General features: G+C 40.7%; 1 protein-coding gene across 2 annotated transcripts in view; it reads right to left on the bottom strand.

The window, feature by feature from the left end:
- cacnb4a (calcium channel, voltage-dependent, beta 4a subunit) overlaps positions 1-19,862 on the bottom strand; it is a 48,972-nt gene extending 29,110 nt beyond the window's left edge. The window contains exons 1-2 of one of the 2 annotated variants that reach the window (XM_036545856.1): positions 19,718-19,862; positions 18,031-18,114 (exon numbers count right to left, since the gene is read on the bottom strand). In XM_036545856.1, coding sequence (XP_036401749.1) covers positions 18,031-18,114; positions 19,718-19,780 — 147 coding nt within the window. In that variant the 5' untranslated portion in view covers positions 19,781-19,862. Of the gene's footprint in view, positions 1-5,255; positions 5,353-18,030; positions 18,115-19,717 lie in introns of those variants that run through there. The other variant, XM_036545857.1, reaches the window with a different exon arrangement.
- Positions 19,863-20,169: the final 307 nt, after the last annotated feature.

Here is a 20,169-nt window from a genome sequence, read left to right as displayed (position 1 = left end):
ATAGTATGTGGACCAATTTATTCAGTTTCCACAATAATGATCTGTTCAGCACCATGAGTGTTGTTCATGGTGATTCCTAGTCACCATCCTTTTAAATAACTAACTGTTCCTCACTGCCCTGAGATAAAAATTCAATTTATAATTCAAGGTATGAGGCAATAAAGCAAACCAAACAAGAATGCAGCACCATCAATTAAACAAAGAAACGGTGGTGCGCTATATTGCGTGTCAGTTTAAATTATGAAAACCATGGCGAGAGTAATTTTCTCATGGCCCTGTGTATTAGATTAATAGGGGGAGAGGGCACTAGAAGCATCTTAAATATTCTGTGGGTTCCTGCTGGCTGGCTAATAATGATGACATTAGCACATTATCATGTCACCAGGGTGATCTTGTTAGTCCTCAGTCAGGAATGTGTATAAACTTGAGCCCGTGTGGTTTCCAACCCAATCCAGGAGGGAAACTGATCTGTACCAGCTGCTGCATGTCTGATTTCAAACCTGCTGTGGAAGGGAAACCCCTCTGTACTGGCAGGAGGGCACTGTGATTTACTAATGTAGCACACACAAGGCTGTTTGTCATCTTGGTTATGCATCAAAAACATTACAAGTCTTTGTGTAACTCTGCATGTCTTTGAACTGAACTTGATTTAATCGGTATAAATTCAAATTGTGTAAATGGTCGATAAATTACCAAATAGTAAAACACACACCATTCTCACTTATGCTGTTGTGCTGCATACCTAATGTAATAATACTGTGCATCACAAGAATCACACCTTTCACTGCAATATGCATGTATGTCAGATGTTAATTATTGTCCCTTTCGATGAGTGTTGGCTTGTCCCTCAGCCAGTTTTAAAGTCTCTTCTTGTGTCAGTTCTATAAAACACAGATTCATAGAACTAACATAAGAAGAGATTTAATAATATAAAGGAACCCAATTGATATCTACCTTGCTTAATAACCCAACTGTTTTTCAAAAACCAAAAATAACTTGTGATTTCCTACATTACATGATAAAATAAAATAGGATATAAACAAATTCATGAGGAATGAATGAACTACAATCACATCTTCGGAGGATTACCCAACACTATTTAATCAGTACTACCCACATTTGACTGTAATCATGAATGGTCAAATCAAAAGACAATACATTGTATGAAAGCTGTGAGTGCAGTTCTGTTTCCAGAGTGCTCCACTTCACACCTGAAAACATAAATGGCCCTTCAACTCCACTTTTTCTTTTGAGAAGCTTTTCCAACCAATCAGTGCATTTTATCTTAACAATTTTCAGCAATCCAAACAGAAAAAGCTCTCCCATGTTACCTTCACCTCCAACAGATCAATTAACAGCTACGAGACCAAATAAACAAGCAATCCTAAAATAGAATACATATGAAAAGTAACAGTAGTTAAAGTAGTCCATGATTCAGTGGGCCTCCTAGTAACGCTAAGCAGCAGGCTCAGAGCAGAACAACACTGTAGAATGGAACCATGGAACCCGTTGGGTTATTTCGTAACATTCTAAACACAAACCCTCCAATCCACCGACTGCCTGCTCAATGGGTCACCATTCGCCCCGGTATCTAATCGTGTCAACAGCGCAGGCTTGAGTCCATCACACTGTGATCATCTGCAGGGAGGCCTGGGTGTGCTTCACTCTGCCTCTCTGCTATCTGATCTGCTATCAGTCAGGGATCGCAGGTGTCCTGAGAAGCTCTGCCCCACACTGAGTTGGAAACCAGAGAGAGGCAGCGTGAGGGAGCTCAACCCCGGGGAAAAACTCAAAGACCTCATGGTTGAATGGGGACTGAAACCTGTCAGCTTATCAGCATTACAGCCTGTCTTTTTAAACTGAAATGGGGTTTGACATTTAAAAAAAAAGATAAATGCTGTTATTACACTGACATTGCTGAGTAATGGATAAGCGTGATCAGTCTGCAGTAAGTCACCATTGGTAATGTATGTCCAAGGAAAGCTGCAACGCTTGCACATACTTCAGAAACAGAATCCACTTTGGCACCAATTCGCCGCTTTTAAAAATGAAACAATGCAAGGAAAAAGCAAGCTTAAGATTGGCAGGTCACAGAAGAACATGTGGGCCTTTAAAAGTGGCAAAATTAATACAACACTGTTTCACAGCTGAATTCAGTGCTGAGCTGTTATATTTCACCCCCATGCAGAGAAATAAAAACTGCCCAGAATATCCATTACAGTGGTCAAACAAACATTTAACAAACTTGACACTGATATATGCCTGGCTGCACACATTTTTTGTGTATCTTGGTCAGACACATGTCTTTTTTTCCCCTGGAAACACTTTCTTACATCCCTGCAGTGTCTAAAGGCTAGCATTCCTGGTCTTAAGACAAACAATGAAATATTGCCATTAATTGCGTGGCCCAGCTCATTTACACCTCATAGACCAGACACTTTACAGCCCAATCATTAAACCGGTGTCATTGCAAAGGTAGCTTTATGTTTTGAGACAAGATTAAGGGCACGGATGTAGAAAATAAATCTTTAAAAGACTTAAAAAGACATTCTTTATATGCAGGCATGCTCAATTGCTTTTATTTGCGAACTGAGAAAGTAGAGGAAGTCACAATTAGTTTGCATAATAGACCATGAGACTGCACAATGATAACGACATCAAAACTAGCTGGAAATTTAGAACTGGGACAAATCAAATATGAACAAGTATATCTGACTAAAAAATTGCCGAAATACCTGCCTGTATATCTGTCCCTTTGAACAATCCCCACATTAAACCTGAGGCACAGCAGGCTAACATTTGTTGAACTCAATTCCTGACATCTTCAGATTTTTGTTTGGAAATATTACACGCTTGGTATCAAAGGTCTGTACAATAATAAATAAAGAAAATCCAATTACTTTATTTACTTTTGAAGATAAACACAGACTTTAAAAATGTTGTAAAGCATGGAGAATTTAGCTTAAGTAGTACCTTAAGCTTAAGTTTATTATCTACATTTGCTTACAGAGCTTTCAATTACAATCTTTGGATCGGAAATTTAATAAACAGTGATCACAGTAACTTTACCATCAGCATCACTGACATGCAGACGTGTGACTGCCTCGCATTTTGGCTCACTTCCAATGTGACCACGGAACTCAAATCCTGTACCCAGCTACCGTCACTTCAACACATTTCTCCACAGTCGATCCACGGTCCACACCAAACCAGCGCAAATGGAGGGCCGCATTACACGTCTTTTTGTCACAAAGTGACACGGGACACTGGAGATTTGCGGCATAAATTGTCAATATGGGACGTAATGTTAGTGTGTGAGTAAAGGCTGAGGTTGCCAAAGAATAAGCGCCCTTTTAACTACCCTAGAAACCGATCCCATTAGTGCAGCACTATACAGAACCAGAGTTCCTAACGAAGATTGCTCTAGGCCATTAACAGCAAGGGTTTTAGGGCTGGATAGTGCTTCGAAGCTCAATCCAGCACACAAGTCCTAAAATATAAGCAACATTGAGAGGGATGTTGGTTACCCACCACCATATGCAATAGCTTTCCTGAATAGGCAATAGATCTACTAAACAGGCTGTCATCTCACACAAGGAGCAGCTCTATTGAGACACTCAGCCTGCTGATGGTTCTTGGTGTTCCTGGTCTCATGACTCGACTTAACATTCCTTTCCAGTGATGATTTATTTGCCTACAGTAAACGCTTTATCTGTCAGTCAGGGGTCTGTTAACACTGCGCACTGATGAAAACTGAAAAAAAAAACTCTTGAAAAAAAACAAAACAACCAACACAGAGAAGACACACTTCTGTTTCCATAAAGGTGCATGCTTCATTCTAAAAGGTGACTGTAGGCATAGCTAGCAGTAGCACATTATTAACGTTAGGCGTTGCTTGTCTCACAAAAGGGCCAGTGTACTTTTGCTTGTACAGCACTTTCTTGGGAAAGGGAGAGAAAATTCCTCTTCATATTGATCAGTCCATTCCAATGGGAGGAAAAAATCACCTCTTAAATACAGGTATCAGCCACCAGCCAATCGTAGCCTAACCGGGGGGTCCTGTTTAATTTAAAACAGGTATTCAGCAGAAGTGGACATTTGCAAGATAATATACAGCATGCTGATGGATGCTCTTACAGAGCCAAGTGGAAAGTAACGTGTGCAATGCTCGTGTCCTGCACCGTTTCCCCTCCTGAATCGCGTTGCATGAAAGGCTTCTCTTGACATGTAAGAAGCCCTCATTAGTCCAATGTGCCACTCTGGCAGCGGTTTGCAATGTGCTGCAATAAGAGAGGGCCTTCATCATGGTGCAAATGTAGGGGGAAATCAGTGAGATGGAAGGAGGCTTGCTAGGCTCATTAGAGCCGCACTCTCTCCCTCTGCCTCTCTTCCACACAGGCCTTCCATTTTCCTGCTTTTGTAAGCACATTTTTTTCCCCCCAGCCCCTACACCAATTTCCCTTGCCGATGCCCATCACTGAAAAAAATACGCTAGTACAACGACAGGCTTCTCTGGCACGTTTGGGACGAAAGGGCGGCACACCTTAAAACGCCCGGCCATCGCGGTGTGCATTTCTGGGATTCTACGGTTATCAGCAGCCAGGGACTCATCTGCATTCCTGGCCGTATCATCCTGCTCTCCACGCACCGCTCGGCAGGAGAAAGCAGAACCGCTACAGAGGAGGGGGGAAGCAAAAAAAAAAGACACTGTCCCTTTAAGTGAGACACAGATGCAGCTCTCTCTTACAAGAGGCTACATAATGATACATTAAGCGATTGCAAACCTTGGACGGACGGCAGAGCAGCTTTCTGTCACCAAAAAAAAAAAACCCTCCACCACAAAATATTTATAATATATCGGTATCACGTAAAGAGAAAAATATTGAATGATGCAAAACCCCCCGTTCAGGTCAGCGAGCACTGTGTTCTTTAGAATGAATGATTCCTCCTGCCCTGTTTTTTTTTTCCACCCACAATTGCAAAGATGTATGGCCTGGCTGAGCACCGTTAAATGGAGACGGAGAGCAGGTGACACAGAGACAACAAGCATACCACCCCCTCACTACAGCCCCCCGCACCGAGACACGATCGACACGCTCAATCCTCACAGCCTCCCCCCGGCCCTGCGCGCGTAGCACCGCTGAGCCAGCCCGGCTGACACACGGCAGAAAAACAGCATAGGCAACCCCCCCACACACACGCACAAAACACTCACACACACACACACACACACACACCCCCAGCCCCACACTCACCGCCTCCGAGTCTTCGAATCCATGCAGGTACAAATTGTCGTACATGGAGGTTTGATATTCCAAAAAGCACCTCTTGACGAATGAAAAAAACAGAGAGAGGAATAAACCACCAAAAAGAAAAGGATGGATGGGGGAATAACGACCCCCCCTCCCACAAAAAAAAACACCTCGCCAAATAAAAAAGCAAGAGGCCTTTGCTGCTTTGCCTGGGCCTGCGAGTAAATTTGATGCGTTTCCCCCAAGCCTGGATGCTGTTTATTCACATTATAAGGCAGTGAGGTTATCCCCAGAGGCAGTCCAGACCTGGCATTTTATCTGCCTTCCAAATACAGAGCAGGAGAGCCAATCCTTCCTCAATCACAGCCTGATGACAAAACGAGGAGGCAGGCTGCTGATTGGCTGGCCAACGCTCCAGTCAGCTTGGACGAGCATTCTCCTTGACTGTGAATAAGGAAGAGCGGAAGAGAGGGGGTCTTGAAAGCAGCATTTTTTTCCTCGCTCCCTCTGTCTTTAGGCGCCTGTGTTTCTCTCTTCTCTCTGTCTCTCCCTTCTTGTTTTTTTCCCCTTCCTTCTCTCTCTCTCTCTCACGCTCTCTCTCCTCCTCTCCCTCTGGTTTTGCTTTCTGGAGAGGCTGATAATGTACAGGGAGATTACAGTAGCACGCGTGTAGCCCTCCCCCTGACCTAAACCCACCAGATTTCACGCCGTCTCTGCCCCTTCAGTTTGTGACACATGTGAAGGACGCATAATAAAATGGGACCTCAACCCAACCAGCAAAAAATTGTGAAATAATTTTCACAATAATTTTCTCTTTTTCCTGTCATAATATAGCATCATGAGCATGAGAGGACAATAAAACACTGGTCCAGATGATCGCGAGTGCAAAAGGAGTTATTAATTGTAAAAAAAAAAATTTAAAAATGAAAAACACAGCTTTGAGTGTATTAGCAGCATTCATATTGTCTAAAAATCCGTAAATAAATAACAAAATACACTATATGTCTTCCGACTTTATAGCCAAAACTCCGTGTTCTATAATTCTTTAATTTATAATCATCAATAAGGAGAAGCATTTCAGTGACACAGTGTCCTGCAAAATATTTTATTTTTCATGATTACTGTGTAGGAACTATGCTCTTATTCCACGAACAACAAACACCGGTAATCACAAATTGCTCAATAAAATCAAATATTTCAAACATATTTGATTTTCAAATTCAACTCCTCAATCAAATCAAATAAAATCAAATATTTAGAATGTACTACCACCAAACTGCATTTCTATGATTGACATTCAGCCAGTACTACTGTATAAGACCAATGAATGGATAAGAGCAATAAACGGTCATAGATTAAATCAGCACTTACCTTTATACCTTTTAATTAGAAGGCATTTTTATATCTACAACAACCCCACAGATAAAAAACAGCACTGCAACATTATACCCATTAACTTCTCATGTTCTCAAATTGTTTCAATCTTTATAAAATGTATACTGGTGCAAGAGGTTTAATACAATTCTGTGAGGTCCATGTTAAATTCTCAGGATTTAAAACATTATAGATCTTTAACTTAAAAATAGTAAAAAATAAAAATGTGCTTAAACAATATAATAGAAATATAGCAAAAAGTATGACAATATAATATAATAAAATATAATATAATATAATAAAAATCATTTAAAAATAACAATGGATTAATATTAAACAAAAATCTATTTAAACAATTATAAGTTATGTAATAAAATGTCATTTTTCAGATCAGAAAATAGCTACTCAGCTTCACTGACTTCTGTGAGAGACCCTTATGCTGATAGTACATTTTTTTATTCTTTGCCTTTGATATTTTACCAACACATTGCATGAGCAGTTAAATTCTATTAACAACAAAAGTTAATGAAGTAGCAACTCAGTACAGTGCTTTCTCTCCATGATATTTACTTTTACTTTTCATTACAGTCTCAGCTTTCTGTGTTACTTGTGGTAGCTCCATACCTTTTAAGGCACAAACATTTCTTGCCCAATCAATTTCAAATTGCACAATGAGGCTGACGGTTTATACAGCTCAAAACTACTTTCCCCACGTATGATGCTCTGAAAAGAGTGGGGAACCAGTGCCCTCTAATGAGAGGATGAGAGACTGCACCTGGCACAGTGACACTGTGGCCTTACTGGGCATTTCAATTTCTGTGTGTGTGCACCAGTTACAAAAAAACTAAATTCTAATCAGTATAGCAGTCAGAGGCTCTACAACAAGCTCAGAGGCTTCCTCCCACACAGAGTCTCAGAGTGTGTACCCTTCCACATCTCCCAAGCTCTCAGATGCCATCTCCCAGGGGATTCCAGAAAGAAAAGGGGGGTTGCTACTGATCTCTGCTGTCTTACGCACAGCCCAGATGCTCCAAAATATGCACTTCTGCCTGCACTTCTACTGATCATGGCTTGATTTCAGAAACCTTAGAACAATATTACACATCACTGTATCCACAGCATTTGCAAAGCTTGCCACATTTGAAAAAAAGCACAGAGCAACAGCCTATCACGAGGCATTTTTATTAGAGGGCAATGTCTTGGAGCAAGCAGCAGAGAGCACCAGAGCATTGTGGAACTCCGAAGCCATGTGTGCCATGGAGAGTAGTCGCTTCCTCTCCTTCTCCGTCCCCATGGAAATTGGAGTAATTATTTTTGCATTTTTACATGCTGTGTGTTCCTGTCAAGATCAACATGCATTTCATATGCCCCAAACTGCAACCATTTCTGTCAAATTGATGATAAACCATATTTAACTTGAATTTTCAGTTTTCAGTTGTATGAGGACTGGATGCAAAGACATATGTTTTATTTGAGCAGTTCTTAAACATTGAATACCATATTAATAAATACTTAAACAATTTAATATCATTGACATCCCAATGTATCCCAAGTGGTGAATGGAGACATCCAAAGTAACCCTAGGGGTATGAGCACCTAATTTGTTAAGTACTTTTTGCCATACTGCTAAGTAGGACTGATTTATGAGTACCAAAACATGTGTGCACATGCTGACCAGTGCAGGGGATGTACCGCAGACAACCTTTACAAAACCGTCCCATGGGACTTTTGTAAGTCCAACAAGAAATTGGCCTAATCTAACAGTAAGCCTACATTTAAAATGGCTCCAAAGCATTTTATCCTGTGGGCTTAGCTGGAAATTAAGGGATATCACAATGTCCTGCATAATTCGAATGCAGACTCCAGCAAAATAAAAGAAGAATATACAGTAACTAATTATGAGGGAAAATTCTGCAATGTCCCATACAAAAAAAATCAATATTTCCATTTGTACATCACCTCATCTATGGTGGACACACATTTTAAACATGTGTAAAGTATGTGTAAATTGTTTGGACAAATTGGCAATGTCAGTGATAGCATTCATGTAAATCGTCTCCACTTTGGACTCCCTTTTGACAAAGCAATGTGGGTAAATTACATAGTGTTTGAAAGAAGATATTTATAGAACACATGTTTTTCAGTTGTATTAAATTATTAAAGTATTAAGTATTATTTTAAAGTATTAAAATAATGTTATTTCAATAATCTCAACATAATATCCTTAAACATTACTCATGAAGGATATAAATATGCTAAATTGTATGGAGACAGAGCATCTGCAAGCACTAGGTCCACCCACTGCAGATACAATGGAAGGCAATCTAAAGATGGCTAACGTATTCTGCTGTCTGAATGGAGGGTCCCGTTCTGCTGGATTTCTTCTCTAGATGGACTCTACACGTCCTGTTATTGGCAGACGCTGTCAGCTTCTCTCTGACTCAGGGATTTTCCGTCAGCACAGAGGATCGATTCAATTAATGAGTCAATTAAAGCATCTCCCTCGCAACGATCTGATGAGATAACGAGAACAGCCTGGCGATCCCTCCTAACCCCAGTCTTCTGCCACCCCCACCGCGGAACGCCACGGGGTGGAGCCTGGTGGGAGCTGCGTTCGCGGAACATGATGTGTATCATTACATTACATTACATCACATTATTGGCATTTTAGTAGACGCTCTTATCCAGAGTGACTTACATAGGTTACATTTTTTTTACATGTTATCCATTTATACAGCTGGATATTTACAGAGGCAAATCTGGGTTAAGTACCTTGCAAAGGGTACAGCATTGCCGCAGCAGGGAATCGAACCAGCAACCCAACCTTGGTTATGGGTTCTGCTCCTTACCACTATGCTACACTATTTATACACATAAATCAACCCCTCTGCATTGGTTTGAAATTTTGGGTTAAATTTAGGGATTCTGTATAATTCATTGTATTAAACACAATTAAATCTAGCAGCACGCAGCTGAGAAGTCATTTTTTCAGCTTGGCTAACCCAAATAAGATTTGTTTGGAGAAAAATGTAAAGCCCGTTCAATTAAGGGTGCTAAATATAAACACTCATATTACTGACAGTCACGGCTTTAACCTTAGCCACAGTGAGAATTAATCATCACTGGGACCAACTCTTCGGTTTGCACATTTAAAAATAAATCTGAATGGATTTAATCAAGCTAGACACAATTGCCCTTTCATGACACTGCCTGTCAGATATCACATATGATCTACATAAGAGTGAAAATTGGGGGTGGCAGTGTAGCACTGTGACAAGGAGTAGGACTCGCAACCAAAAGGTTGCTGGCTTGATTCCCCACTGGGTCATTGCTGTTGTACCCTTTGGCAAGGTACTTAACCCAGAATTGTCTCAACAAATATTCAGCTGCATAAATGGGTAACAGGTAAAAAATTGTTACCTAAGTAAGTCACTCTGGATAAGTGCATCTACTAAATGCCAATAATGTAAATGTACTGTAATGAAAAATAGCTGCATGTTACATTAAACTAGTTTGTGACTTCTTGAATTGTTTTTTATATCGTTATATAGTTTTAAATATCTGTCATGATTTCATTTCAAAAATGTATTTCTGGACAGTTATTATCAGAGCCCTCATTCGACAACTTTTTCCAGTCATATTGGTATAGACAATAAGAATACCTGCAGATATCTAGCACTTTACTGCCATCACAAAAGTAGCATGTTTTCTAATAAAGATAAGGCACAAAAAACCATGGTATTTCATAAATGCTGATAAACCAAGGCAGGGCTAGTAGGTACTGAGACAAACTGGAGGACCTGCAACCTCCTCACTGTGCCAATACCCATGATATATCACAGTTAATGTGCCTTGATGCTTCCATTAAAAAGATGGTTAGGTTTTTTAGAAACATTCAAGAAAGTATAGTAAAATGTAAATATAACATTTGTATTGCACATATTTCATTCAAACAGTTAGGTAAACTCTAGTAATCCTATGAACGTATGCAACCAATCAATTACTTCAAATTATTTTAAACAGAACAATGCATTTTAAGTTCCACTTGGCTAGCTAGCTACCCATCCAGCAGTATACACACCACTTCTTTGTCTAATTTGACATCACTGGTCAGCCTGGTCCCTGTTGTTAGAATCAGCCTCAAAGGCAATCTGACTCCCTTAGATCAGACAGTCCTGCATGTTATCCTGTCCTCAAGGAGGAATGTCAACACAATACATTGTTTCGGTTTAAGTTCCAAAGGCTCACCTCAAGGTTTAAAATGCCAAAAAGTAATCTGATTGGTTGACTGGAAGGGCATCAGGCCCTCCGCAGACTGTAATTCCTGAGGTTTAATCCGTTGTCAGTGCTTTTAGTTTCCATCAGGTGGGCACATTGTATTTCTCTGTGACTGCACTCTGAACAGATACCCTCTGGGTTCTGTAACTGTCTTTCATTTTACCATGGTGTGATTTTGCCTTATTTTATTTATGCCCTCTAAATTTCCTATTCTTACTCTCTAAAATTCCTATGGTTTTCCCTAAATTTTATGCTTTCATCTATGCTTTTTACATCATCACGTGAGGCACCTGCTATCCTGGTGCAAAAACACTCTCACTGAATGGAATTCTCCAAATAAAATTGGGCAAGATCACATCACTGTCCAGAAGACTGTTTATTTACATCTGAAATAATCTTACAATCCTTTAATGAGACATAATGTCTTCAACTGAAAAAATGCCAGTGTTAGGGCTCTATATTTTTGGTAACCGGGTTTTGTAACTTGAATTCAGTTGAAATATGCATTGTGTATCTATAGCCAGTTATCAAGCTAACCACATAACAAGGTAATGTAATTGACTATAATTAAATGGTCATTAATTTGATAAAGAGAGACCAGTCACAACAAGTTTTGTGCAATCAAACAAATTATGCATTAACTAACAGGACCAGACTAGAGACTCCTGACAAAGGAGGAAGTAAGAGGAAGTAACAACATCTGACAGCCTCTGGATGTGTATCGTGCAGCAACATAAACCAAGGAAATTAACTGAAAACGGCAAGCAGTTATTCACGATTCAAAAGCCAAATTTGAGAGAGTCAGCGCAAACGTTGACTTGAAAAAACTTGATAATCCAAAACTATGTGCATTAATCAGCACACATTCAGTGAACGGAAGCCTACAGTAGCTCAACTGCAAAAGGAACACCTCCCTATAACAGCCAATTTACACGTGAAAAAAATCCAAGAGCTCCAACTGCTGGCACAACAAGTTCACAGCACAGATGCCACAGTAAACAAACTGTGTTAACACCTTCAACAACATTCATGAATAACTGAATAATTACTATAATAGGGATCAATGACAAAACAAAATGTTTTCTTCAAACAGCTCACAACATTCTGGAAGCAGTATGATATCTGCACCACAACACCTGGGCCATTTGTACAGTACCAGTCAAACGTTTGGACACACCTACTCATTTTCTTTCTTTATTTCTCAACATTTTCTCTTTACATTTCACAGGTGTCATATGGGTAATATTTTTGAGGATGTCAAACATGTAAGTGCACAGTCAAACTAAAAATATTAAGAAAAAAAGTGGCAGAAAATGATGAATGTGATTTTGATTTGTGGTTTCATTTTCTACAGATTTTCAGTTGCTTTAAAATGTAAAATAAATTAAATTCTGTCAGTATTCTAAGGTTTTTCTACAGCAAACAGATTGTCTTACCTAATTTTGTTATGATGTCAATGTGCATTTCTGACTTCAGTGCTTCTTTTCTCTAAAAAAATGCAGCCCAATATCACCAGTTGACAAATTGTTCAGTCAATTATTATTATTATTCTGTCACTGGCAAGCCATAATATATTATTGGCACACAATCATGGATACTGCTGAATAAAACATACTGTATAAATATAAATCAACAGCCATGGGCACAGCTCTAAACATTGATAACTGTAATCAGTGTAATTATTAATCATAGACATTATAGCCTACATTACATCTGCTTATGAGAATCACATGCATCCAGGACAATCTGACTCTCACAAGTGACTGAATTTTGAAAGTGTAAGTACAAACGAATGGATAAAATGAACACTTGTTTGAAACTACTGTCTCTCATTTAACTGGGAAATGTAGAACTTAACATTTGAACGTACAGAATTTTTACAATACATCTGTAATTTATAGCACAAAATTTGCGATGACTCACATTTATTATCTTTGAGCCACTGTGCAAATTGTTTATGTTGTATAGGCAACAACACCATGGCAAAGTCAATGTCCTTAACCAAATTCTTACTTAAGAGTATGTCTGTGGTAATTGTAGCTGAGTAGGCTACAATCCTGTCCATAGCCACTGTTTGATCAGAAGTGGTGCCTCAATCAGGCACCTTACCAGTTTGCATTTCTTTTCTGTCTATTTGTTCGTGATATCCTGCCTATCTGTTACAACTGTGGAATAATCAATTTCTTAGCTGGTTGGTGTGAACAAAAAGGCTACAAATAGCTCTTTCTGTCTGTTTCATGTCTGTGGCTAGCTGGCCCAGCAGTAACCTTTGGAGAACAGGATACTTACTTCTCAGTCTGGGCAGGGTTCATCCTAAATTGTCCTTGCCCACCACGTCATAATTAGATATTCACGGTTCAGCCTAGGGGTGTTGCTTATCTGTGAACCTGTGATGAACACTGAACTGTCAACAGCTGCATTTTCTTGGGTTATTTGTGTGACATAAAACAACATAAAAAAAAACATTTACCATAAATACATTAAAACTTCATCACGTTTGTGATAATAACAAAACCTATGCACTTGTAAGAAAAAAACCAAGAACGCATCTTTCCCTGCTTTCCACAAGGTGTGCATGATGTCTGCATAAACTGTAAGGGGGGAGTGCAGAAGGCTAATCAGTAACAGCATGAACAATCCCATGCAAATACATATGTACACATGATATCAGCAGGGCAGCCAAGTTTGTAGTTTCCACCTCAAACAAAAACTCGCTTTTCAAAGCTGAGTTTTTCCCCAGCTGCCTTTCTTTTTGAATCTCGGGTACAGACAAGGATGCAGCCCCAGTATCCTTGCTGATTTGAGCCCACAACCCCTCTAATTGAGGACACAGTCCCTCTGCAACCGCACTGCCTGAGCACCTCTCTCCTGAACCCCCAGCAGACTGGGGACGTGGGGAACAAAGTCCCTTGGCGCAGCCACCGTTACTGCTCAGCTGCGCAATGGGGTGATGTTGTTTGTTTTTGCTGGGAGACAGCTGTCCTCCCGTCCCCCTCCCTCTCAGTTGTACCTTGGCAGGAGCGCTGCCAGGGGTGAAACAGCGCCCCTGGGACGGGGCACAGAGGCACAGTCGGCGTCACCGTTCTATCTGGAGTGTAGCGCTGCCCCGCTCTGACCTCCGCGCTTCACATGCAACTGCATGGAGTTCAGGTGCACGTCACGCCAGCCAGGGAAAAGGCACATTATGTTCCGTTTCTGAATCATTGAATCAATCTCTCTCTCTCTCTCTCTCTCTCTCTCTCTCTCTCTCTCCCCTCTCTCTCTCTCTCCCCTCTCTCTCTCTCTCCCCTCTCTCTCTCACCAGGATAAGAAATGCTGTTGTAGTGGAGCCCAACAGCTTTACAACAGGACTCGCATCACCACGTGCATCAATCACAGGAGGCGAGGGCCAGGCAGGTGTTTAAAATGAGCCCTGTTCTGATAAATTGGTCCTCATTAAATGACAGGAGAAATCCACTAACCTGCAGCAACATACAAATGGAGCACATTGTTTCCTTTGGCCACTCCTTTGTTACCTTATCAAGCTACTTCAGAATCACACCTACTTTGACCAATGGGACAATCAGACAGAGGGTCATTTGTTCTGTCACCCCAAAATACTAACATCTGAAAATCCCAAAGGGAACGACCCCATTTTTAAACAATCGTTAAAATGCTGACACCTCAGGATTATTGTACTGCATTGTTATGCAGAAGCTGTACATTTCAAAACCTGCCATCTCCTAAAGAAATTAACTGTACCTTTTCTGCTAGATCCGTTGCTGTGGATGCAGCAAGGAGGAGTGAAAGGATGACCTCGATTCTCAGACATTCCGTCATTACACTTGCCATTACCATTTTTCACCTGATGGTGTCAGTAGTGGGATTGCACAAAAAAGACATGAAGGTCGTTCAAGGGTTTTCCCAGGCATGTAAAAAAAAAGGCCTTTTAACACACGTCTCACGCTTTGTTGAGCTGTGTGATCTGGGCCTTTAGTGAGAATCTACATATTCTCTTTGTCCTCATTGCGCAGTGGGGCCAAATCTCATTATGTTCCCATTCCCCACTGGGACACCAGCCTAATTTCAAAGCAGCAGTTAACGCCTGTCTGCCACACAAAACTAGTTCAACCTTTAACTCAATATTAACTCTTTGAGGGGAACTTAAACCAGGCACATTCTTACTAATCTGAAACAATTTATTGATTTAAGTCAAAGTATATTTATGTTTACATGAAGTCAATAAGGATGATTTAATTCCAGAGGATGATCATGTTGTTAGCTTTGGAAAACCACATGCATGACTTACACTACTGGTAAATGCATACAATTCCCATATGGAATTCCCTAATGTTTAAGATGGCCTAGATTTGATGCAGATTAACAAAAAAGGCCCATGGTAGTAAATCAGAGCATATTCAAAAAAGAGCTCTGTTTCCTGCCCTACAAGAAACACTCTTCATGGAGAATAGTGACAACATCAGTGTTTGATATAAAACAAACCAAAACCAAATGTAACACATCTAACCAAATGTAAACAAATGTTACACATGTAATCAAATGTAAATGTAAATGTAAGGTTGTCTTCGTCCCCTCACTAAGCAGGGTATCAGCCCCTTCTTGCAGAATAGAAAAACACATACTGTTTCACAGGCTTTCAGTTGTTTGGTAGCTAGCCATGTTATTCACACACTGTATACTCCACAACACATTTTCATCTGTGTTAACAGTTTAAAACTATTAATTCAAACAGAAGGAAGCGAGCACCCGTGAATTTAACCAACTGTTTTTAACTGCACTGTTAAAATGCAGTTTTTTTCAAATGCTGGAATTTGGGTTTTACTGCCAGAATGAACAGAGACAACAATGTACACAGCGCTGAAGAGAATAATTTTGAAAACATCAGGCTTCATTTTGTGCTCTCTGTCTGCAGCATATGCAAATGTAATCAATCACATGGACCAGCTCACGCTTCACCAATCCTGTTTCAGCCTGGGAACAAGTCGACTTTGTCATTCACAACATTTACAGGACAGTCAAAACAGCAGAATGGCATGTAAGAAGGCCACAGCAATGCGCATTAGGAGCTACAATGGCATGTCCAACGCTGTGCTGTCACTCTTCAGCATACAGAAAAAACTGACCTCTTACAGGCTTTTAGTAATTTGGCAGATAACTGTGTTATGTGGGTGATTGCAGCATACCATCACAGCATGTTCTGTGTCACTGGGACGAAACTATTTCTTCACCAAGGCAACGAAGCATGCACATGTTGAGAAATATGGCTTGGTGTCCTAACCACAAGCTTATAGCCGTCCCCCCGCCCAGTGCCATCACAATCCTAGTAGCTCACCTGTGGCAACCTCACTCACCTCATAAGCCAGCTAAGCCCTGAGAAAACACAGCTGTGAACCCCAAAAATTGACCACAGAGATATTTTCAGATGCCCTCGTGTTTTGGTAATAGATTACTGCCAACAAATTGGTGAAAGAAAATAAAAGACAATAAAAGAAACAAAGCCCCTTTGAAACAAACAATCCTAGCAGCTTACCTGTGGTGACAACTACAAAGCCAATAAAGGTGGCCTCACTGTACGATCATCATAAGCCAACTAAGCCCTGAGAAAACACAGAAGTGAACCTGAAAAATTGACCACAGAGATATTTTAGATACTCTCATGTTTTTATAATAGATGACTGCCAGGTTAGTGCATACTTTTGAAACAAAATAAAAGAATCAAACCCCTTTGAAGCAAACCTAATGTGAAAATGACTTAATATAGGGATGTGTGAAAAGGCATAATATAGGGAAAAATAGGGATCATCCTCAGGTCTTGGTTGTATTTGCTAATACCATACATGTCTGATTTTTTACCACATTATAACGTGTCTCTCCAACTGTCTCTCCAACATAATACTGAAAAATGTGGGTTAGTATGTTAGTTACACGTATTGAAAATATATAGTTTCAGAGTACATCACAGCAAGTGAAAATTTCTTAAGTTTAGTATTTCTTAAATTTAATTTAATTTATTAGCTTTACAGCGATAATACTGTGTGAAACTCCACTGCTGGAAGGCTCAAAACAGTAGAACAAACAATGGGTGGAAAATAACATGCAATTGTCCTTGTGAAAAGACAGAGAAAAGAGGGGTCAGCGTTCCCATGGAAACCTGTTTGTTTGGCAATCAGGGCAAGCGATGTGGCACTCGTTTAAAAAAAAAAATCCACGTGAAGACCATTTGCATTTGTCACAGAACTGTACATGCATAAACCAGCCCTGCTGTGTCTGCAAGCCATGTCTCACTCCCTTGAATGAATTATGCATGAGAGGCGGCTTCACTGACTGTGACAGGTAGGTGAATTCTTAGGCCAGGGGAAATCAAAGCCATTGATTTATTTATTTTAATAACAACAACGTCAGTTTCTATTCAAGCGCCTGCTGTTTCCACTAAACGTCTACTTTCAGTTATTTCTTTAACTTAACATGGCTGCAGACCTTTTCCTCTAGACCTTTTTTTCTGGGGGAATGGGGTTGTTTTCACACATTCACAGCGATCCAATTTGTATGATTTATTAATCCTTCTGTTGCTTCATTAGGTATGCCAAATTAGTTCGCTAATGAAATAATTACAGTAATTCAATCTCTTGGAGTGGGCTGGAATGAAAAGAAGCAAAGGACTCCTTTGTGAAGACCATGCTGGACAGATTACGTGCCTCCTGGGTCCCTAATTGGACCACTGTCTGCAGAAGCTGTGAATGGGTCTATGCAAGAGGACATTCTGTAAATGAGTACATGCATAAGATAAACTGACAGCCCATCAACAGAATAACATTTAATATACTGAGATATATGGTCTTGCTTTTTTATCGTTTTTTGTCATATTTTTTCCATGCTTAGTCTTACCTCCTTAACTTTGATTTAAAAAATTGAACAGTAGTAGTGGTAATTTTTCCTTACTTAAAAACAATGAATTTGGACATTGCACAGATTAATAAAAAGATTGCATAAATAATGAATAATGCAAGGTGAAGGTCAAAATGCAGAACAGGAGGATGTCATAGCACCCATATAATAGTGAGCAGTGAGGAAGGTGTGAAATAGACTGGAGACAATAAAGCCATGGAGTCCTTCCTGTCCCTCTCACCTGTCGGAGGATGAAACTGGTGGAGGTGGTGCTGCCGTCTGACCTCTTCAGCCGACTGCGGCGAGAGTAGGTTCCTCTGTTTACCTGCGTGGTGACAGAAGGAATCCATCACTCGTCTGGAAAACGAGGGCACGCTCAACTCGAGAGAGCCCACCTGTCACCGGCCCTGACAATGGTGTCAAAGCGTCTAGATGGAGCTGTGAATCTCCCCTCTCCCGCCCTCCGAATGACAGTCATGTGACACTGCCCATCCACACTTCAAGGCGCCCACTGTCAAGGGGCAACGTATAGACACGGTGCTCTGTGGAGGGACGTGTCAAACCGCATAACCCTGAGAAGTGAGGAGTGCCACAGGCTGATCTGGGTCACCAACGCAACTGTGCAGGGTAGACTGGGCAGGAGTACACCTGGCTTGTCTCATACAAGCTCTGCCATGAAAATGGACATCTTTCCTTTCATAAATACATAGGCATACACAACACTAACCTATGTATGCATCAGGCTCAGTGCCCAGAGAAAATATAGAGGGGTGCAATTGCAATCCACGGGGGTGCACAATAATTTATAAATACTGTGTTGACATCGGGATATAAGGAGACAACTGGGGGTGCGCTGAGGTCTGTCTGGAGGTGCACCCCTAAGCATCCTCATAGCATGTGTGTGTGTGTGTGTGTGTGTGTTTTTCCCAAAAAATAAATGTTTTACTTTCCTAAGTAGGATATTTATTGAGGACCAGTTTTATTAGATACGTCGATCACGTTGTAATTACTTGCGGTATGTTTTAGGTGAACTCCCCGAAAAGTAGCTGTGCCACTTCTGAGCACAAGAATCCCACTCTTCCACGAGTTTTCAAAGAGGGCCACATTAACTAGGTCACCTCCATGCGGTCAGTTTTCTTTTCTAAAGATGATATCTGGCAGGGTCGATAGCCATAAATTATTTAATACCATAATCCTAAGTTAATTTATCGTTAAATCAACCTCACATCATTTCTCGTGCTGAATTCATAACCGTTATTAATAATATTTCCTGTTTCGTGAAAAAAAATGCACACAGCAAATGTACACACAACGTGCAAAACGTTATTCTATTCTGTATAGAAGGAAGCTAGCGAATTAACACACACTGTTTGCGAAATTTACAGCAGTACCCTTTTGTCGTCATAGTGCAACGTTAACTACATGGAACATAAGTTTTATAAATACTCGTCAAATACTCGAAACTCAGAGATAAGCTTTAAGTCCAGACATTGAAACGTTAGACTAGAGTGGCACAAACACTGTTTGTAGCTAGCTATTTTAGCATACATTTATTTTAACTATGACATTAATTTGTCCCATTACAGAACTAATTCTTCCTTGTAACTATATCTTGGAATTCTCATAAAATCATGTTATTCAACGGTATTCACGCGGCCGATAAGACTGTAGCGTCACTATATCACCGTAGAGAAGAACAAAGACAAAAAAGAACTTTTCAGCGTTATGTCCAAGCTTATCTTACACCCGTTACCGCTGCTGAATTTACATTACATTACATGGTTGCCATTTATTTACTGCAGCAAAAAAACACAGCTAGGAGAGAAGACCAAACCCCCGTTCACTACATATTGCTATCTGTTGGTGGGACTCGCAGGGGATAGACAGCAAGGGCAGAAGGAGAGCATCCCTCCCTCGTGGCGCTTTACCTGAAAGATGGGTGCCTGGAGTCCTTCGCCGATTTTATGGCGCGTGTATATGTGCCGGGACATCTCGGCCAGCTCATCGGTCCACGGGGGCGGCTGCCTCTCTGCCCCGGCCCACTGGTAATGCTGCGGGTAGTGGATTGCCTGCTCCAGCTTCGGTCTCTTGCCTTTCGCTTCACACACCAGAGTGCCGCCGCTCCGCGTTTCCGACGAGTTTCATTACCTGGGGCAGTGAGCTGTGGCGCGCGCGCGGTGGCACGTTGCACCGCCTGCTGTGAGTGCCTCACTTCTGTCTGCGACTCTTTAGGTGTTTTTTTTTCCCCCAACTCGATTAAAAAAAACGGTCATTCATCGTCGCTTTAAAAATCTGTTTTGATTATTTTGTTATTGCCATTTCACTGTTGCACTGTTGCACTCAACAGTGCACCATTTTGAAGTTCAAAGACTTGCTCAAG

The sequence above is a fragment of the Megalops cyprinoides genome, chromosome 14, assembly GCF_013368585.1.
Source record: "Megalops cyprinoides isolate fMegCyp1 chromosome 14, fMegCyp1.pri, whole genome shotgun sequence".
NCBI lineage: Eukaryota > Metazoa > Chordata > Actinopteri > Elopiformes > Megalopidae > Megalops > Megalops cyprinoides.
Note: the sequence above shows the minus strand (reverse complement) of the source record. Positions and strands in the feature narration are given on the sequence as shown.